Source organism: Micropterus salmoides, unplaced genomic scaffold (assembly GCF_014851395.1).
Source record: "Micropterus salmoides isolate LMB-PRFRI ecotype aquatic unplaced genomic scaffold, ASM1485139v1 Ms_hic_scaffold_19, whole genome shotgun sequence".
NCBI classification, from domain to species: Eukaryota; Metazoa; Chordata; class Actinopteri; order Centrarchiformes; family Centrarchidae; genus Micropterus; species Micropterus salmoides.
The window spans coordinates 14,517,635-14,544,459 of NW_024041039.1; the positions used below are offsets into that span (position 1 = coordinate 14,517,635).

General features: G+C 39.3%; 3 protein-coding genes across 9 annotated transcripts; 2 read left to right on the top strand and 1 right to left on the bottom strand.

Moving 5' to 3' along the window:
• Positions 1 to 2,664: 2,664 nt before the first annotated feature.
• On the top strand, positions 2,665 to 8,017 carry LOC119909819 (kelch domain-containing protein 2-like). 5 transcript variants are annotated; one of them, XM_038728058.1, is made up of 14 exons: positions 2,665 to 2,818; positions 3,489 to 3,759; positions 3,868 to 3,947; positions 4,021 to 4,138; positions 4,282 to 4,424; positions 5,063 to 5,147; positions 5,312 to 5,395; positions 5,538 to 5,618; positions 5,773 to 5,831; positions 6,011 to 6,120; positions 6,212 to 6,284; positions 6,444 to 6,531; positions 6,629 to 6,681; positions 6,793 to 8,017. In XM_038728058.1, exons 2-14 carry the CDS (start codon positions 3,499 to 3,501, stop codon positions 6,914 to 6,916), a joined length of 1,359 nt encoding a protein of 452 aa, XP_038583986.1. In that variant the 5' UTR covers positions 2,665 to 2,818; positions 3,489 to 3,498; the 3' UTR covers positions 6,917 to 8,017. The 5 variants fall into 5 exon arrangements, with proteins under 5 accessions (XP_038583986.1, XP_038583990.1, XP_038583987.1 ...); XM_038728062.1 differs by having other exon boundaries at positions 4,312 to 4,424; XM_038728059.1 differs by having other exon boundaries at positions 2,710 to 2,818; positions 3,493 to 3,759.
• LOC119909816 (nuclear export mediator factor Nemf-like) lies at positions 7,942 to 19,811 on the bottom strand. Its single transcript, XM_038728053.1, has 33 exons — positions 19,793 to 19,811; positions 19,609 to 19,684; positions 19,435 to 19,503; positions 18,895 to 18,997; positions 16,153 to 16,278; positions 15,867 to 16,015; positions 15,689 to 15,756; positions 15,444 to 15,530; positions 15,196 to 15,269; positions 15,036 to 15,106; positions 14,840 to 14,915; positions 14,559 to 14,699; positions 14,264 to 14,472; positions 14,007 to 14,180; positions 13,839 to 13,902; positions 13,598 to 13,686; positions 13,369 to 13,472; positions 13,206 to 13,268; positions 12,973 to 13,085; positions 12,277 to 12,334; positions 11,576 to 11,634; positions 11,373 to 11,493; positions 11,038 to 11,293; positions 10,893 to 10,935; positions 10,728 to 10,777; positions 10,336 to 10,477; positions 9,898 to 9,975; positions 9,572 to 9,790; positions 9,319 to 9,354; positions 9,010 to 9,116; positions 8,888 to 8,931; positions 8,705 to 8,784; positions 7,942 to 8,328 (listed from the first exon to the last, which is right to left on the bottom strand). Exons 2-33 carry the CDS (start codon positions 19,665 to 19,667, stop codon positions 8,251 to 8,253), a joined length of 3,210 nt encoding a protein of 1,069 aa, XP_038583981.1. The 5' UTR covers positions 19,668 to 19,684; positions 19,793 to 19,811; the 3' UTR covers positions 7,942 to 8,250.
• Positions 19,812 to 19,876: 65 nt separating this feature from the next.
• LOC119909818 (MAPK/MAK/MRK overlapping kinase-like) lies at positions 19,877 to 26,380 on the top strand. Of its 3 annotated transcripts, none has more exons than XM_038728055.1 (12): positions 19,877 to 20,202; positions 21,768 to 21,882; positions 22,221 to 22,310; positions 22,404 to 22,474; positions 22,607 to 22,685; positions 22,766 to 22,814; positions 22,916 to 23,094; positions 23,335 to 23,436; positions 23,557 to 23,730; positions 23,892 to 24,051; positions 24,166 to 24,363; positions 24,627 to 26,380. In XM_038728055.1, exons 1-12 carry the CDS (start codon positions 20,019 to 20,021, stop codon positions 24,702 to 24,704), a joined length of 1,479 nt encoding a protein of 492 aa, XP_038583983.1. In that variant the 5' UTR covers positions 19,877 to 20,018; the 3' UTR covers positions 24,705 to 26,380. The 3 variants fall into 3 exon arrangements, with proteins under 3 accessions (XP_038583983.1, XP_038583985.1, XP_038583984.1); XM_038728056.1 differs by lacking the exon at positions 19,877 to 20,202 and adding an exon at positions 20,256 to 20,608; XM_038728057.1 differs by lacking the exon at positions 24,166 to 24,363.
• Positions 26,381 to 26,825: the final 445 nt, after the last annotated feature.

Here is a 26,825-nt window from a genome sequence, read left to right on the forward strand (position 1 = left end):
TATTGCTGTATAACAACTGTGGCTAACTATAAAGGGGTTAAACAAGTGAAGACTTTTACTTCGTCTGAAGCTATTACTACCCAGCTCATTATGGAGAGATGTAACATAAGATGGACTGATAATCAGATGGAAATGACAACTGGAACAGTTCCGCTAGGCAAAAATGTGTTTAAATTTCAAGTGAACGTTTGAACAAAAAATGCAACAAAAGAAGGGCTACACAGGTGCTGACAAACACACGCTAAATAATAGAACAAAAGGGTCTTATCCAAAGACAGTTAAATAGCTCTGGGCTCAAAATACACTGGTGGTACACTAGAGAACAAAATAACAAAAGTAGGTCAGCACCCATAAGCTTACAAAAAACGGCAAACAAACTAGCAGTTATTCTGCAAACACAGACAGTGAGGTCTCAATTAAGAATGTCCAACACTTTGTTCTCTACAACAAAACTGTGAATTACAAAGGATCAATGCACTGACTGAAGCCACTCTGACAGGCAACAGTCAGGGCAACACTACAAAGCACAAACTCACTCTAGACTGAACACTGATATGCAGCACAAGCCAAATATTTTAGGATTCCTTGGATGAGATAACTGCATATTTTATAGGAGAGGTGACAACCTGCAAGAGCTTTAAAACCACACTATAGAGAAGAATACTCTGCTTCTGATTCTGCATTAACAAGTCCCCAGCAGCCTCAGGACAGCAACACCAACTCAAGCAGACCAAACCAAATTATCAACAAGCAAAAAGAAAAATATATTGAATACTGGAAAAAACGACCAAAACACAAAGTAAATTCCAATGTTATCTGACCCTAAAAAGAGAATTCACACTGGCAAATTACCTGAGCACAATAAAATGTCCTAAACTAAGAAAAATGCTGACAACATACAGACTGAGTGAACACAGCCTGGCCATAGAAAAGGGTCACCACAGACAGAGCTGGCTACCACAAGAGGAGAGACTCTGCTCCCAGTGTGACACAGGACAGGTAGAGACCAAGCTGCACTTTCTAACCTCATGCCCTAAATATAAAATACTAAGACAAAAACACATTTTCCAAATATACACCGAATTCGAATTAATATCAGACACACAGAAACTCCCCTATTTACTGGGAGAAATGCACAAATGTCAAATAATTGCTGCAAAATATATCTCATCATGCCATGAACTGAGGACAACCAATGGAAACTTAGACTAATAAATAATTGTACTAATTTTCAAATGATTATTATTTTGATTGTTTGATATTTTAGTAACTGTTGTGTTTTTAAATCTCACATTTGATACTCATTTTTGACTTTTTTTAAAATGAACTAATTACTAATTTTAGTTTTTTCCCCTATTAATATACACACGCATGTACAGTTTTATCTATTAATTTTATTTTATTTTTTTATATATTTTATAATAACACACGTTACTGTCATTTACTTAGTTTATTTAAATTTTTTATTATTTTTTTTACACACACGTTACTGTGTCATTTACTTAATTTATTTTAATATTTGAATTATTATTTTTTGTTTGTTTTAACACACACACACACACACTGTTTTATTTATTTACTTTTTTAAAATATTTATTTTTACGGAATTTTTATATTTTATATATATTTTTTATTATTATTATTTTATTTTGTATTAACACACACAAACAACTTTTGCTGTTTTATTTTCTTATCTAATGAAATGTATGAAATTAATTGTCCTTATGTACTTTATATGTCTCTGGGAATATTGTTGCTATTAAGGGGCAGCTTTTCTTTTAAACTAATGAAATGTAGAAATATACACTGATTGAAAGATTCAGCACTTAAAGTCATTGTTTGTTATGTGAAGAGGATTTTTGTTTGCCTACCGCAAGTGAAGACGATTCATCATATTCAAAAGTCCCTTGATGAGGTCCCTGTGCAGCATAGCCATAGCCCACAAAGAATATAAGTCTACGTAAACAATATCAGACAAAACATTTAAAATATCTGTAATTACCTTTATGCATCTAACTAGTGATGTGCCATACCACTTAATTCCTGTATATCCAATACCAAGTAATACCCAGGCTGGTACTGATAGCGATACCAATACTTTTTAAATATTTAATTTCTAGCTTAATGTGAGCTCCCCCTCCCTTCTTATTTCTGTATTCATGAGGGAAATAAAGAGTAGGCTGTAGGCTTACTAATTCCAAATAATAGCTGCATAATGATAACACATCAAACTACTGTCATATTCTTTAATTATAATAAAAATATCCTGCTCAGAACTGCTGCTTCAGAACACCATCATATTATTGTGATCATACTCAGATGTTTAGCGAAGTTTGCGATTTTGCCAAAGTATTTCACTGTCTTTGCACACACAACGTGACTGCTTCTACAGTCAGCCAGGGTCAGTATTCAATCGCGGGAAATGTCAAGAGCTGCAGCGGGTCACTTCAAAGAAGCTCCTCACAGAGCCGTAGCGCAAGCATGACTTGACAGGCGGAAGGAGAAGTAGTTCCTATCAACCGTGTATAATTACACCATCCTGGTGACAGTAAGCTGAACTAACCCAGTGCCGTTAAACTAACATAACCAACGTCTACGTGTACCAGCCGATCAGAAGCAGAGTTGTAGAAAGTGTGGTGATGAACAAATAACGCGTTTTCCTAGTATGGTGGTTAAAATTGGTTATAAAGCAGACCTTACAAAGATGGCGGATTTAAGACGTCAACAACTTCCGGTCGTGCCCCCAAAATGCTTGCCATGACCTCACATACATGTCGTAGTGCTTTTGAAATTTACAGGAAAACAAACATCTGACAAGGTAAGATAGCGACAGGTGCGGATAGATTTTATCCAGAGCTACAATCACATGCAGGTTAGCTTCGAGAGCACCGTGGCCGATATCATTTTTAGGACCTTCCTTGCTCCGAATCGTCCGAGTGTTTTGCATTATGAAGTTCACAAACGCTCTGTAATGTTAGCAAACGGCAGTTAGGTGCTCGCTGGCTTGATGGCCAGCCAAGCGGTTTAGGGATTTTTAAACATAACCAGTTCACTTGGGTCTTCAGTTAGTCTTATCTTTAAGACAAAGGCTAAGCTAACAGCCAACGTTCATTTAGCAACCTAAATAGTTAAGCCAAACAAAGTAGGTCAACAGTAATCTGCTGCTATCGCTATCTGGTCCATTGTCCCGAATTATAGTCATGGTATCTATAAATGCTAAATTCTTGCAACTGCACTAAAAAGCTGAGGTATAGATCAGTAAACACGCCATATTTAGAAAGAACATGCCTTTGTTGTTGTCTTGTTCTTTTAAAAATGAATTGCTTCATTTCCTTAACGTTACAGCCAGTGTGTTGAATGTGGGTCGTTTTAACTTAACGTTACTGTTATACTACTTTTAGATTATTGGACAAAGTAATCAGTCAATTAATAATCCTATCAGAACAAACCTATATGATTTCTCTCTCACACACTTCTTGCCCTGATAGATAGACTGACATGGCAGAGAGAATGGCAGAGATGGAGGAAGACATTGGAGATGTGCCAGCCGGAGAGGATGACAATGACTCAGACAGAGATGAAGATGACAGGCTGTTTGCTTGGATGGTAAATGACGATATGGATGAGGACGAGGTGGAGGATGAACAGCCCTTGGACACTGAAGCATCCGAGTCCTTTGAGTTGGATACCCCAGCTGAGCGCAGTGGTCATATAGCAGTGGTTGACAGAAACATCATGTATGTCTGGGGTGGATACAAGGTAAGGAGTTTATTAGATCCTACATCTGCATTTTTTATTATATTTACTAACATTTTCCTCCAGTCAGCATTTTTATTTAAATTATATTTTACTCTCCCTCTGTATAAGAATGCTCAAAACAACGGATTCTATGACTTGTACCTGCCGAGAAGTGAGATCTGGACATACAACATGGAGTCAGGAGTATGGTAATAGCTGTTACATTAAATTTGTCATTTGCACGCAAAGTCGACAAAATAAAGAAAACCTTAATGTTCACAGGACAAAGCATTTAGCCGGAGGTAACCTGCACACATCCATGTCGGGCAGCTGTGGGGTTTGTGTGGATGGAGTCCTCTACCTATTTGGAGGTCATCACACCATGGGAAACACTAACAGGGTACAGTTTGTCTGTTGCATTAAACAATTTTTTTAACATCCAGATTTTTTTGTTTGTTTTGGGTTTTTTTTAAATGAGTGCATGATGTTGAAACACAAGACCTTGAGGTGGGTCAGCCTGCTGAGTTTGCGATCCCCTTTCAGATCTCCTGCATTCTGTGCTGTGCTTTGCAGATCTACCGCCTGCCCCTGAGAGCTCCCAGCCTCGTTTGGGAGGAAATGAGGGATCTGAAAGGACTCCCTCCATCCTGCAAGGACAAGCTAGGGTGCTGGGTTCAGAAGAACAGGTGAAGGATGACTGTACCAAAATGCCAGATATCGGCTGAAAGATTAATCAGACTATCACTACTGACCCAGTGTGCTTGGGAAAGTGGTAATAATTACAGCAAGCTACTTGACAAATAAGCTCCCCAGTAGGAAGCTTCAAGATCCCAATTCAAAAAGCTGTACATATTCTTTTCCATGTGTCGCCAAGTCCTCATGGTGGGAATTGTAAATAATAGAGTACAGTCTAGACCTGCTCTATATGAAAAGTGCAATGAGATAACTTTTGTTTTGAATTGGCCCAATATAAATAAAACTGAATTGATTGCATGGTTAATTATGACTTCAGTGAAGACAATCTTTTGACACAAAATATTCATTTAAATAAGTTTTATTTTAAGAAGCAAGTTTACAAACTTTCCCTTAAAGTGCCTTGAATTTTAGCTTGTAGATGCACTGATCAAATGTCATAAATGAACTGAAACTAGGTTTCTTGAGTGTTGAATACATTAAATGTTGGCCATCAAGAACTGAGTTTCAGCCATGTGATCATGTTAACCATAGTTTGGGTGATTTATACACAATAGATGCATAAAGGTAATTACAGATTTTTAACTTGGGAGCGATATTTTAAATGTTTTGTCTGATATTGTATTTGTAGACTTATATTCTTTGGGGGCTATGGCTATGCTGCACAAGGACCTTATCAAGGGACTTTTGAATATGATGAATCGTCTTCACTTGCGGTAGGCAAACAAAAATCCTCTTCACATAATGAACAATGACTTTAAGTGCTGAATCTTTCAATCAGTGTATATTTCTACATTTCATTAGTTTAAAAGAAAAGCTGCCCCTTAATAGCAAGTTATTTAAAAAAATAAATATTTTTGTTTGTTTTTTGCTGCTGCAGTGGGACAGCCCTGGGAGAGGCTGGAACAACCACATCCATATCCTGGACCTGGAGACATCTACATGGAGCCAGCCTATCACTACGGTAAACACATGTACAGATGCTACCAACTTTACCTCACATGTTTATATGCTTTTTCAGATATATTGGAACTCTTTAAGACTAAACTAAAAAAATTATTTGACATTAATAAATATTTTCTCTGTGTTGGTGTGGCTTGATGTAGGGGAACACCCCATCACCCAGAGCAGCTCATGCCTGCGCCACAGTTGGTAACCGAGGCTATGTGTTTGGTGGACGATACAAGGTAAGGAAAATAAAACTAACAATGCAACATGTGTGTGTTGAGCCTCTTTTGTTGTGAATTCCTGTCATATGGTTGATATTGCTGATTTTGCCTACCTCTGCAAAAGTGTAGTCCCAGATTTGCGAATTCATTCTCCATCTCCATCGTTCCACAGAACTACAGGCTAAATGACCTGTACTACATCGACTTGGACACGTGGGAGTGGCATGAAATGTAAGTGTTCTTTTCATTTACATAGGCCTTCCTGCAGAATAACCTGACAAGAGAAATTAAATACTATATTATCAGGACACCTTTTGCGAAGGACAGGAGGGCATTGATGCTCATTATTGACAGTCATCCTCTAACGTGCATCTACAGTTACACATCATCTATCAATTGTGTTCTTGTAGGAGCGTTCCCCAACATGGTCCTGTGGGCCGGTCTTGGCACTCCTTCACTCCTGTGTCACCAGACCACATCTTCTTATTTGGAGGTTTCACCACAGACAGGGAGACACTGAGTGAGTCTTGACACTTGTTCTGGAGTAGCAAATAAATCCTGGCCACCTCAAAATGGTCGCTGGTCTCAGGAAGGTATCCTCTGTTTTTCAGGCGACGCTTGGCTGTACTATGTGAGCAAAAATGAATGGAAGCCTTTCAAACACAGTCACACAGAGAGACCAAGGTAATTCTGTCATCTTGCACTCGTGAACACTAAGGTTTGTGTGCTTGTAGATAAAGTTTCCAGGGGATGGCTGCTCATGTGGATTGAGGGTTTGTGAAAAATGTTAAGTGAACACACACTATGTAGACAGTAGTTGAAATTGTGCTGTGTGTATTTCAGGCTGTGGCACACAGCGTGCTCCGGTCCTGATGGGGAGGTGTTTGTGTTTGGAGGGTGTGCCAACAACCTGTTGTCCAATCGCAGAGCTGTAAGCTGCAAGTCATGTCTTGATATAATAGTTGTTGTTTTACATACATTAAAAGCTTTTCTACTGAATTTGACTTTTTTTTTTCTTTTTTTAACAGGCTCATAGCAATGAGTTACTAGTTTTCAACGTTCAGCCTAAATCACTAGTTCGGTGAGTGTGCAGAAGTGAAGATGATGCTCTACAATTGGGACTTTATTTTACACCAGAAACTGAAATGTTCTTATTATATTGTGCTTATATTTGCCTGTCCCCACTCCCCAGGTTCTGTATGGAGGCAGTCCTGCAGCACAGGGAGCGTTTGTCTAGTTACTGGGACTGCTTACCTAAACACCTCCTGCACAGCCTCAAACAGAGAATGGCACATGTCAATACAATGGGCTCGTAGGCTGAGAGGAAGCCATCAATCTACTCCGGAGGATTACTGTGTGTGTGTGTGTGTGTGTGTGTGTGTGTGTGTGTGTCACCCTCAAAGCAGGTAGTCCTATTGGAGTGTTAGTTTAATGTGTGTACACATACAAAAAAAAAAAATCTAAGCAATAGTGAACAGCTGTGGAACTGTTGGAGATAGGTACTGACTGGCACACAAAGGTTCACAGGCGATCCTCAAACTCTCCATTACCCTTTTCTGTTAATTATCTTATATTGAACTCTTGCAAAGACAGTAGAACCTTTTAGTGGAGTAGCAGTGAAGGTGATGCAAGTCCTGCACTACTTTCAGGTTAGTTTTTGTTCAGCTTAATTTTTTCAAGAGAACTTCTTTTATGACTCCCTCTTAAAATGTAATATCATGGTTTTGTTTCCATATTTGAAGATAAATGTATACATGCTTCTGTACTGGATAGGAAAACAAGAGGGGGGTTGGGGGGGGGGTAGTTTGGAAAGGGGGCAGGACTTTGGCTTTGTGTTTTCGCAAAGTCCCTTTTCACCATGAGTATAGTAAATCTTGTAGGTATACAAGAGTCAAGGGCAAAGTTCTGCTCCTATAAACAAACACACATGCCAGTCACTTGCTAAAACAGAACCAATGTTAAATATGTGTCTAATGTCTTAACACTAAATGCAGTGGTGCAAGGCTGAAAGCTTTTTGTTTTTTTAGGGAACCTGTTGCTTTAATGTTGAATATTGGATAGTTTTCACAGACCTAAAACTACTGCTTTGTTACGCAAGACTATCTACTCTGAAGCCACAGAAATGTTTATTCTTAGTTTATACACACACTCTTGTGAGGAAATATGGGGGTTCTTGTTCTCAAAAAAAGCTTTTAAACCTTTTAAATTGTAATTAATGGCTCCTGTAGTACTTTCATTTAATCAACTTAAATACTGCGAGTGTATTGGATGTTGAGCCACATTGCACTGAAATGCCTAATGTCAGTAGGGCTTTATTTGTATTTGCCTGGTTTGCACAATGTTCCCTTGGTGTTTTTTATTGTAGAATATGGTGCATAATGTTACTTTATACTCAAAGAATAAACATATACCATAAACTGTTCTGTTCAGCTTTGTTAATTTACATATTTTCATTTCAAACAAATTGTTGGTCAACTAATACATTAAATCTTAATAAAATTATTCATATCCAAACAGGAACACTGTACTGTGTGACAATCAGATCTTTAACCTGTAACTGTTTGAAATGTAGATTAGTCCCACTGAACTGTAGTTCTGTGTTTAATATCATAATTCCACACTTGTTGTCAGGTCTGTATTCACCCATCTCTCATTTCTTCTTGGCAGCCAGCAAGTTTGGAGCAGACACTTTAACTTTGCCCGGCATGTTTCTGGACAAATCAGTATCCTGCAACACAGGATGATATGAGAGGGGGATTATAACATCAAGAAAAACAAACTGCCGTTCTTTTTTACCTGTTAATTATATGGTTAGTCTAGAAATTGTCAACACAATTTCTATTTTCTTGTCTGACAGTCTAGTACCTAATCACAACAGATAAGCAGCACATCTTTACATTTAATAAGCTGGAAACTGAATGTTCAGCATAAATAATAACTCAAGTTGTTGAATTATTTAATTATCAAGAGTGCAGATTCTTTTTCAAATTGTTGTAAATCCAATGTCCACAATCAATCATTTCAACACAACAAATGATTGTAAACACTTTATTGAATTTAGAGTTACCTTTCACAGAAAACTATAACCCAGTAAACTTCTTTACCTTGACACTGCGGAACAGGTCTTTTTCTCTGGTTGATGTCTCTTTGGCTTTCATAAAGCTTAAAACTGCAGTGCGTGCAGCTGGTAGGAAGAAAAAAAACCTGTTAATTCTAAAAGTAAAAATTTTCACTGTAAAACATTAAGGAAAGGTCTTATGTATATTCTAATGGATCACTTTTCTTACCTTTCCCTTTCTTCTGAGAACCTGGTGTCAGTTTCACCTTATGTCTGTGGAAAACAAATGACTCATTAGCCTGAGCACTCTTCACTTTGTCTCATACACACACAAAAGTTAATTGCACGTACTTGTGGTTGGAAAGGGCGGTGTATGGAGCACAGACTGGCACAGCAAACATCAGTACATCTTCAGGATGAGGCTGGCCTGTCAGAGAGGTGAGCAGGTTCTCTGCTTCCTGAGGCAGCACAGAGGACAGCTACAGTTAGACCAATGCAGCAGTAAACTTACTGGTGGGTTAAAATGAATGATGCAAAATTAATATGCATTTATCCCCGAAATAATCTTTGAATAATTACGAATATAAAAAGAGACAATGATGATTTATTTCTATTACAGAACTATTTGTCCACAGTTAAATGTTTACATTAAGAGCCCACCTCTGCTCCGGGGTTGTCGTGGTCCACGTCGTCTTCCTGAAAGAGGGGAAAGCATTGATGATGAACAAACATACAATACAAAGCCCACGTAAAGTATGTTTACTGCATACAGTAGTATCTAATTCTATACAAAAACACAATTCAAAAGACACAAAGGGACATTTTGATTGTTCTCTTGGCAGGTAACTTTGTTAACATCATCAGACACAGTACATTTCAGACACCAGCTGGATCTCTGACATGTGTCATGTACCTTGTCCTCTTGTTCAGCAGGACCTCCCTCCTCTCCAGGCTGTCGCTCCTCATTATCCTCCCCTCCTCCTGTCTGCTCTGGCTTCTTCGCTGCATTTTCCACATTACGAGGTTTCTGGGACGGTTTCTGAGAGGGTGGTTTCCTCATGGCTTCCTCTTTCCCCTTGCCCTTCTTTCCTTTCTTCCCCTTATCCTTCTCCTCCTTAGTGGAGCCAGCTGACTGAGGAGGAAAAACAGTTGTACTGTTATTTAGTGGGTCACTAAAAATGTTGCTGATGGCTATGTCCCTGTACAGTACACAATAACGTCATTTTTATTCTACCTCACCCCGAGCAGCTGCATCATCAGCTCCCTGTCCTCTTCATCCTGGTCTTTGTACTTCTCTTTGATCTTCTTTAACTTGTTCTGCAGTGACAACAGGGAAAGAATACACACAGACACAACACAGACTGAATTATCAGATAAGTTGAGGTTCAATATTAATCCATCAAATATCAAAAAGGTACAGGTGTTGTTTATAAAACCTCAACTCTATTAGAGATGTTTCTTCCGTCGTGTCTAGAATAATTTTTATTGTGTTACAGCATTTGATACTGAAACAATTTTGTACCAATAATTATACCAGTGTTGTTTGTCTCCTTATCCCTTTTAAATATACTATGTTTCATTTTTTTCTGTATGTTTTAGTCTCCACATATTCTTGAAGGTTGTATAACTTGTTTTTAGATTTGAACACAACATCTTATCTTCACACTTTTCCCTTACCCTTTGGCCTCTTTTTAGTGGCTGCTGGGAGGGGCCTCCTCCACCTTTGGATCCCTGATCGGCTGCTGATCCACCAGATGAAATCTCTGTCTTCTCCTCTGTGTCACACTCTTCCTGTTTCTGTTTCTTCTTCTTCTCTTCTCTAGTGGCAAAAGACAAAAACACCTGAGGATTAAATCAATGACTGGCCGATCAGTTTATAAGTGCTACATTAAATATAGTCTCCTGCATCCGCTTGTTAAGCAAAGACAAATGTCCTCAGTGTCTTAATTCAACATTTTAAATGACTGCATACGGTAGTAACCAACCAAATGTCTTAACACTACCTGTTGCTGAAAGCCCATTGTGGAATCAGTACATGAGTAACTAAGTATTTTATTCCTTTCACTCACCTTCTCTGCTTGGCAGTCATGTGTTTCTTCGCCTGTGAGTCAACCTCAATCTGAACAGAATTAAATGAATAAACATATGAAGATATGAAGATGAACATATACTTTTAAGATTTTACTTTGATGAAATTGCTGTAATGTATGTGGCCTGAGATGGCAACCAATTACCTGAGTGGTTGCTTCCTTTTTGAAACCAGGGTTCTGAGCGCTCCTTGATATAAGAGGAGACAATTTCATTCAAGTACCATTCACTGTCATGTGTCAGTGATAGTCTGTGTTTAATTTGTCCTGTGTGTAGTAGTGGGCGCATTACCTGCTGGGCTGTAGATGAGAGAGGGAGATAGTCGTATCTGGAAAGCTGAATTCTTCACTTTCTTTCTCATCTTCGTTCCCACTGTCGTCCTCACTACCCACCCCTCCGTCTGCCTCCAGGTTGTCCTCCTCAGGAACAGCGGCCAGTTCTCCACTCGCACCATCATTCCCATCAACCACCTTTTTGATCTTCTTTTCCGTCTCTCCGTCTCCTCCCGCTCGCTCCTCACCCTGATCTTCATTGCTGCTGTCATCACCTGCAAAGGCGATGGAATCGGTTACAACACCTGAATATGGTTGATACATACACTTTAAATTAAATTGTGTGTCTGCTACCTATCAGCTCCTCTCCCTCCTCTAACAGCTCAGCAGTTCTGGATGAGACATCCTCCATGTCCTCCTCTAGAGTCTTCATCTTTCTCTCCCCTCTGTGCCGAAACACACTCTGCTCGTCGACCTGCAACGGAGACAAGCAAGAAACTTAATTTTTGAAAATGACTGAGTTAAAGCTGGATTCACAGCTCATGGTAGTATTTTACCTTGAAGAGGAATCCAAAGCCCATAATCAAGTAAGAAGGTGGCAGAAAGTTTTTTTTTCCTGGAGAGAAATAAATCAAATGTTAGGTCCTCTGTCAGACATCACCATAGCACATACACTTCTCATATTTGGCTCGGGTGCTTTACAAATGTATTCACTTTAAAAGGACCAGTGTGTAAGATTTAGGGGGATCTACTGGCAGAATATGGCAGAAATGAAATATAATATTCATAAGTATGTTTTCATTACTTATGATCAACTGAAAATAAGAACTTATGTGTTTTTGTTACCTTAGAATGAGCATTTTATTTCTAAAGACAGCTGCATTATTTATTTTTTCAAGTCCTGCCCCCTACTCTGCCTCTGATAGGCTAACCCTAAACCTACCCTACCTAACCAATTTAACTAATGGAGGGAATGAGTACAAGCCAATCTGAGGCAGAGTTGTGGAAAATCTGTTGTGAAAAAAAAATTAACACAGCGGGTCCGCCATGTTTCTCTAGTAGCCCAGAACGGACAAACCAAACACTGGCTCTAGAGGGCCAAAGACTCTTGAAATTTTATACGCCCAACGACGTTTCTCCTACACGTTGGAAAGGGGAGGGTGAGGTGAGAGGTATCCAGCTCGTTGCAATCTGCAACTTCACTGCTAGATGCCACTAAATCCTACACACTGAAACTTAAAATTTTACTGTGTTGTACCTCTGATCATGAAACTTCCAGTGGTCAGGTACTCTCCAGTGGGAGCTGTCTTAGACACCTGAACAGAAATAATTGATAAAACACTGCTAATTAATAATAAATAATGCCAACATTTCTACTACATCAATGTCACAATAAAATTATTTCACTGCTCGTATTCTGTTTTTATTTTTATATATAACACACTTTGTACCAATAAGTTAAAGTTACCTATGGAATTTTTGCCTCTAGAAGCAATATGGGGCAATGTTTTTGTTTGTATGTAACACGCTAAGGAATGTTACTTTCCACCAGCAAAGGTAAGGAAAAAGTATAATAAGAGTTGATGAGAGTATAAATATTAGGCCTTAAGGACATATACATTTAAACACTTCAGGGTTTGCCTCTTGGCTTGTACACAGCAAATATGCTACCTACTCTAGCAACCCCTTTGAGCCTGTCATTAAACACTGAGTATGGATCGCAGTAAAAACAGACCATTCCCCGTGTTATAATAGGAATTGTCTGAGAAATTAATTGTAAAAGACAGAAGTATTAACAAACAAGAGAGAAAACAGACAGATAATCACATAATAAGGAAAATTAACAATTAGCATTCAGTATGCGAGATACAAATTTTAGATATATATATATATATATATATAAAATTAAGCATTACAAGCTAGCTGATTTAGTTGTGTAATACTGATTACTCACCTGATGATGATGAACCCACCAGGCACTGGTGATGATTTTGGCATCCCAAGCAGCACTGTAGCACACAGACATAGTGCCAGCTTCTGTCAGGGTACGAGGAGGGATAGGGTCGCCTGGAGCAGGAAGATGGAAAGGCAGAGGAGGGCAAAGAAACAAAAACAAATGAGTGAAAAAGTATTTCACAAACTGAAAAAAAAAAATGGGTCAAATAGCGTAGAAGCCACATGGTCTACCTGAGGGATTTTTGATGACACAGCTAGTCGCTCCGTGGAGGTCAGCGTGAACATAGATATCACCTAACAAAATAAAGGTACACATTCAGGGATAAACCAGCACAGTTTGAAAGGTGTGTACTTTTTAAAAAGGTAAGAGTGTGTGTAGACATTCATTGATTACCTGCCCGAAGGTATCGTTTGACAATCATCTCGTTCTGCTGTTGATCCCTTCCTGCAATGACCAGATAATTCTCTGAGCTGATGAACCATAAGAACTTCTCAAACCTGCCAACAGGGGAGAAATGGTTCAGAGAATAAAACGTTCCACTGCTTGTAACGTAAAAAAAATAAATAAATACTGAACCAAAGTCTGAATATGTATAGGTACATGATGGTAATGTGTGTCTTACCAGTAGACTTTCCTGGCCTTCTGAATGGTGGTCACAGTCTGAACCTCTTTCAGTGTTTTCTGTGTTTTTTTCTCTGCAGATTTCATAGCCTTAAATGACATTATATGAACATATGATCACTTGTCAACTGCAAAGCTGTCCTGTGGCATAAATTATATTCCTTAGAAACACAAATATAGGTATTGCTTTGATCCTTACACCTTGGCTTAAACCTGAGTGTGGAATAAAACAGCTTTCCTACCTTATCTGCTGCTTCGATGGTTTTATGTTCCTTCTTTTCAGCAAAGCGTTTGAAGTCATAGTACCTAAAAAAGCCCAATGAAAAGGTCTATCAGCTGTAAAAACAACACTTGTGACTTTCCCCACACAATGCTTAGTTCTAGGCCTACAGGATTACATGTGAACCTACTTTTTGGCATTGGCATAAGCCGACAGGCCAAGATCCACATCCACCAACATGGGCTTGTTCCTTAGCAACTTCTTGTTCTGTCCTTTGTCTTTATTTTTGTTTTTCTTCCCTTTCTCCGTTACTGCATCTTTTTTCTCTTCCTCCTCCTGGTCTTCCTCAGAAATATATGGATTCCTAGCGGAGAAAGGACACACATGAGCCAAGAGTTGTCTGTGGTACTGTCTGTGTCTGCTTTTCTGTGTCAGTGATGGCCTCACTTTAAAAGCATGGTGATATGGTTGGTCTGCAGCTTCAGCTCCTTGATGGCACAGGCCACAGGGTCTCCAGCAGCTTGTGCTTCCTTGACGATAGTGCCGATCTCAGTCCAGTCTACCTGATTGGCCAGTGCACTGCGCACAACCTGCAGAGCCCTCTCCACCACAGGCAGGTTCATCTCCACCAGTTCACCCTTTATTCTGTCCACCTCCTGCAACACACCAAACAAGATTTCTTGGACATGTATTTCATTTTGTGCTGCATTTACAGAAGCTAAACCTTGCGAGTAATGCTGACCTGTGCTTGGTGCAAGGCCTCCAGTCTCTGCTCGTGGTCCCTCTTAACATTTTCCAACTTCTTCAGAGCCTGTTTCTCCTGCTGCAAGGCTTTCATGTCAATCTTCTGACTCTCCATCTTAGAAAAGAACTCATCCACTGCCTGAGTGAAAGAACACATTCATATCACATTCTTGCAAAAAAAAAGGTGTGAATTCACATCGTAATAGAGAAAGGACCAATATTCTTCCCAAACAAGGCATCGAGAAATAAAACCAAACAAGCAGCCATACTAATATTTACCTTGTCAAAAGTGTCAAACTCCAAATAGGGACTCTTTGCATGCTGGGCAAAGAGGAATGGGTGGAATTCATCATATCTGTAAGTAAACAACATTGACGTGAATGAATTCACCATAATATAAATAACCAGCTGAAAAAAAACTACGTAATGTATTCTCCTATGTGACAAATTGTGCGTTAAACAAAACAGGACATACGTGAGCAGTTCTTCGGCTGGTTTGCCAGGAGTTAAGCTTGGTTTCTTCTCACTCTTTTGAACAATGTAACCCTTGAATTAAACAAAGGAGAGTTTGTGAATACCAGTATAACGATCTATTACAGGATCGAACTAAAAGCCCCTTATTGCAGATCTCTTACCTTGCCACTGAAGTTTGCAGTTTTCTCCATATATGTTTCTGCAATCTGCAGAGCTTCCAGGATTTTAGGTGCAACTGAAAAAGCCGCCAGACCAAGTACTATGTTAACAAATAAGTATTTACAGATTTACAGAATGGATTTGCAGGAAAACTAAATTACGAATAAAAAAATCCAATCAAAAAGCAGACAGGTCCGTTACTGTAATTAACCACATGTCAACAACCTTTACTCCAGCAGCTCTACCATACCTTGGGCAGCATCAACTTGGGTGTCAACTTTGACGGAGCCCGGCAGTCCGCCTCTATCAAACTGTTCTATCAGAGTGGCTCCATAGGCTGGAGAGGTGTTTGGAAAGGACACAAAACATGGTTCAGTCAGTTTATTTTCATTGTAAAAAAAAGTGTAAGACACTTAAACCGAAGAGAAATTCACATGTATTTATTTTAGTGTAACAATTCAATTTAACATCAGAACTGGTTGCTTATCTACTTACGAAGGTGAGGGTTCAAGACCCTTTTCACTTGGTCTCCATTCTGTGCTTTGTTGAGGATTTCAGTAAGTCTGCATATAAAAAAGCATTAAGAGGGGAAAGGTTTTCTCTGATATAGGAATGATATACATTTATTGACTTCTGGTGGATGCCCGTTTGGTCCATGTAAACATGTGGTTACCGCTCTAAACTGATGAGAGGTTCAGGGGGTCGGGCGCTCTCTACAGGGTACCGCTCTCTCACAGCAATCTTAACATCTTCTGCCTCTGCTGTACGAAACCGCAGCAGGTTCAGTATGTTGTACTCATGGTCTGCAAGAATGATGTTACCCTGAAGATGGACCATCCAAAAACATACAAACAAAACTACATTAACATGCATCAATGTCATTGTTCGGATCAGAGCTGAGATGATCTGAACAGCACACGATGATTTGTTTAAGTCTGATATACACAGTGTTTTCTCACCCTGTCATACAGTTCAATAATCAAGTGGTAGGCAGCCTCCTCTGAGCCAAACTGGATGTCAACAATCCTGTCAATCCCGAGCTGCTTAACCTGGGTCAACCGGCGCGTCTTCAGGTGTTTTCGACACTACGGAGAAAGTTGCTTTAAACATCATCACAACTTATAGATAAACAAATACAAATCTGGTAAGGGATTTGTGGGAAAATAGGAAAATATATTGACATAAATATCTAATCTGTTTAGGATAGAAAAAAAACACTGACTGGTTGATGTTCATCACAAAAAATGTCTGCAGATACATCTGCAGGAAGCCTTGTCACTGTTGCTGCTTTGAAACGATGTTAGCATGCCTCCTTGTGAGTTTCGAGACCTAAATCTCCTCAGACGCCATGGTCTTCTCTAAATGTTAACACATTTCTCCCATCCTAAATGACAGCTAATCTAAACCAAAACCATTACTAGCTAGAGTTAAATATCTATCTATTATTATACTTTAGAGAATAATGCAGTTGAAAGGCATCACTTCTGAAAAACCATACCCCACTCTCCCTTAAATACCAGTCATGTTCTGAAATATACAACATCACCCAATGTAAATGGTCTGTATTTGTATAGCTAGATGTCAACAATCCACTCAAAACAGTTTACATTACGTCACATTCACCCATTCGCACACATTCATACACTGATGGCAGAGATTAATGTTCCAACTACACATCAGAACAGAAATAACATTCATACACTTTCACACACCAATTACCCAGCCACCGGGAGCACAAACACATACACTACCGTTCAAAAGTTTGGGGTCACCCAAACAATTTTGTGTTTTCCTGAAAAGTCACACTTATTCACCACCATACGTTGTGAAATGAATAGAAAATGGAGTCAAGACATTGACAAGGTTAGAAATAATGATTTGTATTTGAAATAAGATCTTTTTTACATCAAACTTTGCTTTCGTCAAAGAATCCTCCATTTGCAGCAATTACAGCATTGCAGACCTTTGGCATTCTAGCTGTTAATTTGTTGAGGTAATCTGGAGAAATTGCACCCCACGCTTCCAGAAGCAGCTCCCACAAGTTGGATTGGTTGGATGGGCACTTCTTGCGTACCATACGGTCAAGCTGCTCCCACAACAGCTCAATGGGGTTCAGATCTGGTGACTGCGCTGGCCACTCCATTACCGATAGAATACCAGCTGCCTGCTTCTGCTCTAAATAGTTCTTGCACAATTTGGAGGTGTGTTTAGGGTCATTGTCCTGTTGTAGGATGAAATTGGCTCCAATCAAGCGCTGTCCACTGGGTATGGCATGGCGTTGCAAAATGGAGTGATAGCCTTCCTTATTCAGAATCCCTTTTACCCTGTACAAATCTCCCACCTTACCAGCACCAAAGCAACCCCAGACCATCATATTACCTCCACCATGCTTAACAGATGGCGTCAGGCATTCTTCCAGCATCTTTTCATTTGTTCTGCGTCTCACAAACGTTCTTCTTTGTGATCCAAACACCTCAAACTTGGATTCATCCGTCCACAACACTTTTTTCCAGTCTTCCTCTGTCCAATGTCTGTGTTCTTTTGCCCATCTTAATCTTTTTCTTTTATTGTCCAGTCTCAGATATGGCTTTTTCTTTGCCACTCTGCCCTGAAGCCCAGAATCCCGCAGCCGCCTCTTCACTGTAGATGTTGACACTGGTGTTTTGCGGGTACTATTTAATGAAGATGCCAGTTATGGACCTGTGAGGCGTCTGTTTCTCAAACTAGAGACTCTAATGTACTAATCTTCTTGCTCAGTTGTGCAACGCGGCCTCCCACTTCTTTTTCTACTCTGGTTAGAGCCTGTTTGTGCTGTCCTCTGAAGGGAGTAGTACACACCGTTGTAGGAAATCTTCAATTTCTTAGCAATGTCTCGCATGGAATAGCCTTCATTTCTAAGAACAAGAATAGACTGTCGAGTTTCAGATGAAAGTTCTGTTTTTCTGGCCATTTTGAGCGTTTAATTGACCCCACAAATGTGATGCTCCAGAAACTCAATCTGCTCAAAGGAAGGTCAGTTTTGTAGCTTCTGTAACGACCTAAACTGTTTTCAGATGTGTGAACATGATTGCACAAGGGTTTTCTAATCATCAATTAGCCTTCTGAGCCAATAAGCAAACACATTGTACCATTAGAACACTGGAGTGATAGTTGCTGGAAATGGGCCTCTATACACCTATGTAGATATTGCACCAAAAACCAGACATTTGCAGCTAGAATAGTCATTTACCACATTAGCAATGTATAGAGTGTATTTCTTCAAAGTTAAGACTAGTTTAAAGTTATCTTCATTGAAAAGTACAGTGCTTTTCCTTCAAAAATAAGGACATTTCAATGTGACCCCAAACTTTTGAACGGTAGTGTATGTCAGAGTCTTGCCTAAGGACACGAACCACCGACCAGGGATCGAACCACCGACCTTCCACTGAACGGACGACCACTCTAACCCCTGAGCCACAGTCGTTAATTAATAAAAACTGGTTTACTGGCTAACATTACATGTACAGTATATTGGATTGTACTCTGCATGGAATAATAGAATTATACATGAATATTTTTTTGTTTTGATATTGGTGTAATATCGGCCGCCCTTCTTTCTAAATATCAGGATCGGTCATAGAAAAACCCATATCAGTCGACCAATAGTTAAAATTATACAATAAATACAAAAAAACAACCCAAAGTTGGACAGACGTTCTTACTTTCATTGCAAAGCCTGAAGGCATCATGTTCTTGGGCCATTCAAAGTCTGTGGAATGAAGACGAGTCCCAGACTCAACCAGGAGAACAGCTTTGCTGTCAGGCCTGAGACAACAAAATGACATTGAGTTATACACGCTGACTGAAAGTGTTAGAATATAACTAAGTATATTTACTGAAGGTTTGTACAATTCTGAGGTACTCACACTTTACACGTTTATAATTCTACCCAACTACACACAGAGGTAAATACTGTACTTTTAACTTCACATTAATTTGACAGCTATCTGTTATAGATATAGATTATATAATGTATAATAACTTCACACTGCTACATAATGGTTACTTTTATTTTTGATACTTTTTGATACCAAGTTTAAACAATAATTTGAATTTACTAATAATTGATTATAATTACAATTTTGAATGAAGGACTTATTAGTATATGTATGCTAATTTACTTTACTTCAGAAGCGATACGAAACACCATTAACTTGCAGTAAAACTTTTAGAGACTGAGGAGTTTTTTAAACTGTCCTTACTTTTGTAGACGGATGAGATACGTCTTGTTGTCGATGTCATACACGTTGTTTACTCTCATGCCAATGTAGCTGTGAAAGAATGAGACACAATAAAATGAATGGCAACATCTGCAAATCCACATTAACGATGGTTAGCTTAGCAACCCAGCTACAGGCAATAACACAATCACCTACTTGGCATTGATCTCGGCAATAACTGCCCTGATATCCACAGTGGTGAATCTTGTTTTCATGGTAACCGAACAGCTTGCTACAATCACAAAAAGAAAGGTAAACACTGAGGCAACAAAATCACATTTCTAGTGCACCATCAGCAAGGAAAACATGCAGAAAACTGCCGATCATGCGCACAAATTACCTGTTTTTACGGAAGCCGACGTGGAGCAAAAATGAGCAGGTCCACGCCTTTAAACCAAACACAACAGACGTGTTGAATAGAACGCATTGATTGTGTATGGGATGCACTGGTGCCTGGTAACCTTGTGCTATTACATGAATGCAATGGACCAGCCGCTGTGCTCCTAGGGACTATTTCTAGATATTATTACGCTCATGTTAGGGTCTTTGGGATTTAACGTGCACTAATGATGCACTACTCAAACTGGCTTATTGGCGTGAAAAACAGGGCAAGCCTTCGAAATGCGTGCAAAACACCACCTAACACCGACTGGAACAAAAGGGGAAATGTTGTGGACATGCAGAACAATAATCCGCAGCCTAATGAAAAGATATCCGAGCGAATGGTCACCACCCACCTATGGAAAAAAGGTAAGGAGGTGAACTATGCAACCGTAAAGACGTTACATATCAGGGCCTGCGGCGAACAATTCTGCTTGACAGATAGATTGCAGGGCATATTACTGTTGCGTCGGTGCTCTTAATTCAGAACAGAGAATTAAGTGAGAGTCAAACATTCAGCCGGAGTTTCTGGTTTCCTCCTCAGGTCAGAGTGGAGGGCGAAGGCGTGCTCCGTTACCAAGGCGACGGTCAGCTAACAGGGCTTGCTAGCGGGGCTAGGCTAGCACCCGTAAAAAGCAGTTTCATGTCTTTTTGACACCTCGACGCGCAAAAAAACCGTACATTGTCAAGCCTCATATTGTAAATGTACTCTCCAGTTACGTATGCTATGGATATTGGACATACATGGGGCGGCTAAGACACAAAGGGATGCATTGTAAGTTGTGAGTTAACGGCTGAGTGATGACAGGTCTGACAGGCGGTCGCACGTCGTTGAGGTTTCTCTTCAAAGATTTCTGGTTTTGCTAACTGGTTTAACCTTGAGGAGAAGCTAGCGGTGGCGGTTGTCTCTCGGAAGGAAACAACCGAACGCATACGTAGTTTTGACCGTAATATAAAACATAACTTTAATCCTGTTTTTGGTTCCCAGTGAGCACTAACCCAAATTAACGTTACAACGTTGAATCAACGTTGTAATTTGTTTGGGTTGGTGCTCACTGTTTTTTTTCACATTGGTAGATGTTACCGAAAATGGTGAACAATGTGAACACCATGTGTCAGACAACTGTCCTCACCTGTCATTAACTGGTAACTCTTGCGAATGTATTGTGGAGGTCTTGCAGTGACACAATGAGAGTGTAAATTTGGTGAAAAGTATTTGGTGTAATGGCTGTTGCTGATATTTAAAAGGAAAATCCACTCGCACTTTTTTGACACTGCTGATCCTGCTTTTTCAATGCTTTTGGACGCCTAAGCCAGTAAAACCCAGACACCTGTCTCCCTAAACTGCTCACCGAGCTAACGTTAAAAGATGGTGTGAACTGCAGGCTTTAGCAATTAAACATTTTATAGTTTAACGTTAACTAAGAAAATAATCTTCACAAGATACTTAAATTAATTATTAATGAGCCACAGCCATCATAATGAGTCCCTATATGAATGTGGAGCTGAAGTGATTAGTAGTTTAATCGATTGGTCAAACTACAAAGAATTATAATTTAATGTTTTAACCAAAAATGCCAAAAATACACTGGTTCCTGTCTCTAAAATGTTTGAATTTGATGCTTTCCATAGTCCTTTATGATAGTAAATTGAATGTTCTATGAGGTTTGGACTGTGGGTTGGACAAAACAAGACATTTCAATATGTCAACCTGGGTTCTAGGCAATTAAGATCTGTATTTTTCATTACTTTATGACATTAGAAAGTGGGTGTTCCAGCTTTTACTCTGGAGCACAGAATTTCACTCTAGATGATGCAGACTTGATTTTCTGCTGTTCAGCTGCAAACAAATTATCATTACAAATATTTATTATACAAATGTATTCATGCAAATTTGTCCCCATTATCAGTCTTTGTCTTTGATTGTTGTGCAGGCTACAAAGTAATCAAGAAAATCGGGGAAGGCACATTTTCAGAGGTGGTGAAAACTCAGAGCCTGAAAGATGGGAAGTACTACGCGTGCAAAACCATGAAGCAGACAATTAACAGGTATTCTGCAAAAAAATGTTTTCCTGTGCTCAGGCAAACAGTGTTGCATTTTCACTAGTGATGAGGTTACAATAGATGTCACTGCTTGAAATGTGGGCAGCCAGTGCACTGGTTTATAACCAGACTGTGCACTTTAAATCTATGCAACCATTTATCTTATTATATGCATAATGTCACTGTCATACAAAGCTGTGAAATAAAATTGACCCATTGGCCCTCATCCTCACGGCACACTTTTTCAGGCAAAGTAAGCAGGTATACAATATGACTATACAATTAACTATATTATACACCTGTCAAATCAAATGTGCAAACGTCATCTGTTGTCTGTCATCAAGTCTGGAGCAGGCCAACAACCTGCGGGAAGTCCAGGCAATGAAGAGACTGAGCCCACATGCAAATATCATCCAGCTACATGAACTGATTTTGTGAGTACAACAATGTTGTCTATAATGAAGTTATTGTACTTCCCACAGCTAGATTCATGTGGCATGTCACATTAATCTAATACAATGTTTCAGTGACAAAGAAACTGGAACTGTGTCTTTGATTTGTGAGCTGATGGAGATGAACATCTTTGAGTTCATACAAGGTAAGTCTGCCAGTATGACAAGTACAAGCATATAATAAAACATTGTATGGATGAACTGGAAAGGGAAAGATGTTGATGTAGTGTTTCTGTAAAGTTTTAGGTGAATTTTGGGCTTTTTTTCATCCCTTGCAGGAAGAGAAACGCCGCTGCCTGACCATACAGTAAAGAACTACATGTACCAGCTTTGCAAGTCACTTGAACATATGCACAGGTAGTTATGAAAAAAGATAAAAATAAGTATAATTACATACTAATATAAATGTATAAGTACTCTTATTTTATTTTTCACAGCTGCGGGATCTTTCACAGAGATGTGAAGCCAGAAAACATTCTCATCAAAGTGAGATGCACCATTAATATAATTTGCTTTACAGAAATGTAACAGTGACCCTCTGGTTTTGAGTCATACACATTTTAAAAATGATTTTGTTTATCTTGCAGCAAAATGGTTTGAAGCTTGGCGACTTTGGCTCATGTCGGAGTGTGTACTCCAAGCCCCCGCACACAGAGTACATCTCCACACGCTGGTACAGAGCCCCAGAGTGCCTCCTCACTGATGGGTACTACAGCTTAAAGATGGACATGTGGAGTGCTGGTTGTGTCTTCTTTGAGATCATGAGGTACCTCTGCAGGGGAAGGGCACAGCATTTTAATCTCTATTACCTAAACAGGACATCAGTTCACAAGTTCATGAGATAGGACTGGTTATACACGATTACACATACAATTCAAATGATACCAATGTCTGCCTTCAGTTTTCTTTCCTTGTTATTTGACTGATCCTGTCTGCCACCACAGGCACAAACAAATGTCATACAAATGCTATGTAAATAGCTTTGTTGTATACCTGTGCATTACAGTTTGAATCCTCTCTTCCCTGGAACCAATGAGTTGGACCAAGTTGCCAAGATCCACGATGTGTTGGGGACACCAGATGAAAGTATCCTCTACAAGTTCAAGCAGTAGGTGTTCCTCCTCAAATATGTTGTTCGAAGAGTGTGTCTGTTACAGAAGCTGTACAAACAAACTGTGAATATCTCCTTTTTAATGTGCTCTTCTTATGGTTCCAAAATGCATGGCAGATCTAGGGCGATGCATTTCAACTTCCCCCCTAAAAAAGGCTCTGGTATCTCACGATTAGTGCCTAACTGCCCGGCTCCAGCGCTATCACTGCTCTATCAGATGCTCGCCTATGACCCTGATGAACGCATCTCTGCAGAGACAGCCCTGCGCCACACATACTTTAGGGAAATCAGGTAAACCATGCAAATAAGACACAATTTAAGACATTTTTAATGAAATTTGCACAACACAATTGGCAGGTTTGTTGGTATGACAAACATCAGAACGACTTTAATTTTAATTAATTATATCCTGTCATTTGTGATAGAAGTCTTGCTTGTTTTTTTTCTCCCAGGCTGGCAGAGAAGAAAAGCGAGACTCTTCACAGACTTTCTGGGACTATGGATGGAGTAGAGAGCAGTGGGACGCACAACTCCTTAGACCACATTTGGCGCCCAACCAGACTTGGCAAACAGCTGAGGGGAAGACACACGAGGCAAACACCTTTAATGAGCGTAAGTCTTATTTCTACTGGTCAATCTTAAAGTCAACTGAAGTAAAAATGTCCAAAACCCACGAGTCCAAAGAAATACAAATCCCACCGGTACCATCTGATACTTTCTCTTCAGCACAACACAAAACACGTAGCAGAGCCACTCATTAGACGGAACGTCCTACATTATCCTGCAGAGCTGCCCAAGCTCAACATGGTTGTACCAGGACCACAGACCTCCTTCCCAGTCTCCACTATGCCTGCATTTACTGTCACTCACCGAGGCACACTGCCAGCCATCACATCGAAAAAGTGCCAGTCACGGGTGGCCAAGGTAAACATGGGAGTGCTGCATAAACATCAGGCTTTTTACATTTTTGAGTCATTCAGTCATTTAGGCCTCCGGGGAGGCAATGTGGAAATTACGTAGACCACAGCTGACCAGTTTGTTTTAAGTACCAGGTGTTTCTGAAAAATGCTCACTGTGTTGTATTAAGGAAAAAAGAGGAACGTCAAATTAATAAACCAAACAAGTGCATGGTGGTGCTTTCTAAGGGCTCTGACTTGGCATTCAGGCTGCGTTTCCTCTCTTCACAGCCCCGGAATGAGTCACACCGCGCAGCTTTCAAGACCTGCTACATGCCACCTCTGGACAGGAAGCATGGAGGCTACTGAGAGCCCAAAACACTTACTAACAATCGTTTTAAATAAAAATGACCTCTTAAAACAGGATAGACCTGTTAAACAGGTTGTTGAGAAGACAATGTTTGGACAGGCCTGATGCTGAAATCTGTAAACCAACACCAACTTGTTTGGGGAAAAGAAAAATGCAATGAGGACCGCCGAGCCTGTCATCTAACCCTTTACGACAGCTACATCAAACGGTTTAACCCTAAGTGTATTGATGTAATTCATTATGATCTCTACACAAACAATATTAGTCTGTCATATTAATGTTGGATTGAGAGTGTGTAGTTTAGTTATGATCTCTCTTCTACTTGACCTAGTCAGGTGTTACATGTTTACAACTGTTTATTTCTGAACCTATTACACAAGCTAAGCAATAAGGTATTTGACAAGTGAACAGCTGTATACTGGAAGCATATTAAATGGCATAGCTTCTTTGATGAGGAACATGACAAGTGCCTTTAAAAAGTAGTCACAACCCTTGGACTTTTTCTAGTTGCAGTATTTTACAACTTTGAATCACAAATGATTAAGTAAACCTTTTCACACTGCAACAGAATAATGTCTCTACAAACTGATCTGAAGTCAGTGCATGTATAACACAAAACATCCTTTGCGGTGACACCTAAAATAACACCAATATTTTTTTAGACATTTAAATAATAAGTTGAATGTGATCTGGTGTATGTAATTGTGGTATGACAAGTTGGGTAAATCTGGAAGATCCAACAGCTGGTAAAACTGTATCATGAAGACAAAGGAACATTTTAAACAAATCTCCAGTAAGGAGGCAGAAAAGTGTCATTCAGGGATAGATACATAAAAATTTGAAAAAGCGGAAATCTTGTCTAAAATTTGTGGTAGTCTTGCAAAGACAGATACACCAAAGTCAGAAAATGAGGCACATAATGGCTTTAACTGAACTGCTGTGATTTAAAGTTGTAAAGCAATAAACATGGAAAAGTCCAAGGGTGGGGTTATTGCTTTTTATTAGGCACTAGATACTTGTGATTGTCCCTTTTCAGTAGTTGTGAATGAACTCCTCGGAACAAATTGATCCATACGGCAATAATCTCCCTGTACAAACATGAACAGCAAGAACATTCGCATTGAGTGCTTCGCAATTGTTTTAAGGCACAACAGAGTCTTTGGAGAACCATTTTAAAATGCACATTCCATAATCTAACTGTAATGTAAATAAACAGCCAGGTTGCGGGCAGCAAAACACAGGATTAGATCAGTTAATAACAAAAATGACTTTCATATTAGATCAGTTATTTATGTGTAAACATCTGTGTTTGCAGATCGGGCCTGAAGAAATTCCTCAAAAAATTTTTAATCCTTTGTTAAAACGTAACTTGGCCTATACCTTCATACTTACCTACTTGAAGCATTGTGGCTTAAAAAAAGTACCATTTCATTCAGAGCCGTGAGCTCATTAATATGGACGGCGACTCAGTCTGCACTTTATTGCGTTGGCTATTGTGACACAAAAGTAAAAATAAAGTGTATCATTTGTATGATGTTGTTATTAACTTGCATTACAAATACTAAAATCATTTACATAATGTCTGTATAACCACCTGACACAAAAATGTTGAGAACAAATTGATGAGAATCCTGATTTTTTTTAAATTAATAATAAAGTGGGAAATGTAAAATGGTATCCACTTCAAAAATGTAGTTGTTTCACAAACTTTCTGCCTAATGTAGGGGTCACTGGAGTCTTCATGAACATCAACAATTAGTGGGTCATACAAATATAAAGTATAGGAATACTTCAGTAATGTCAAATGTGAAAGACTCCTTAGCTGAATTTCAAGTTTCTTATCTGAGAATGCTCATGTTGCTTTTCTTAAATTTCAGAGGATATAGTTTTTTTTCTCAAAGTATTTTTTGTGACTGAGGCATAAAAGAGTTGAGGAGTATTAAGATTTGATCGTAGTCAATGAGAGTTCCTGAGCTTCATAGACTCCGATACTTGACAGCTCCTTCCGTGCAACTTCTCCACTTTTTTGACAGTCTAAACAGTTTCTATGCCAGAGACATTCCAGCTTTGTTATGTAAATATAGCACATGTGGGTGAACAACAAAAAGAACAGAAAACGG

Coding starts and splice junctions, on each gene's coding strand:
- LOC119909819 (XM_038728058.1), top strand. CDS start 3,499: ATGGCAGAGAGAATGGCAGAGATGGAGGAAGACATTGGAGATGTGCCA. Junction 4,139..4,281: donor CCATGGGAAACACTAACAGG/GTACAGTTTGTC, acceptor ATCCCCTTTCAG/ATCTCCTGCATTCTGTGCTG. Junction 5,396..5,537: donor GGAGCCAGCCTATCACTACG/GTAAACACATGT, acceptor GGCTTGATGTAG/GGGAACACCCCATCACCCAG.
- LOC119909816 (XM_038728053.1), bottom strand. CDS start 19,667: ATGAAAACAAGATTCACCACTGTGGATATCAGGGCAGTTATTGCCGAG. Junction 10,778..10,892: donor AAAAGGAAGCAACCACTCAG/GTAATTGGTTGC, acceptor AATTCTGTTCAG/ATTGAGGTTGACTCACAGGC. Junction 10,478..10,727: donor ATGACTGCCAAGCAGAGAAG/GTGAGTGAAAGG, acceptor TTTTGCCACTAG/AGAAGAGAAGAAGAAGAAAC.
- LOC119909818 (XM_038728055.1), top strand. CDS start 20,019: ATGATGCACTACTCAAACTGGCTTATTGGCGTGAAAAACAGGGCAAGC. Junction 20,203..21,767: donor CACCCACCTATGGAAAAAAG/GTAAGGAGGTGA, acceptor ATTGTTGTGCAG/GCTACAAAGTAATCAAGAAA. Junction 21,883..22,220: donor ATGAAGCAGACAATTAACAG/GTATTCTGCAAA, acceptor TCTGTCATCAAG/TCTGGAGCAGGCCAACAACC.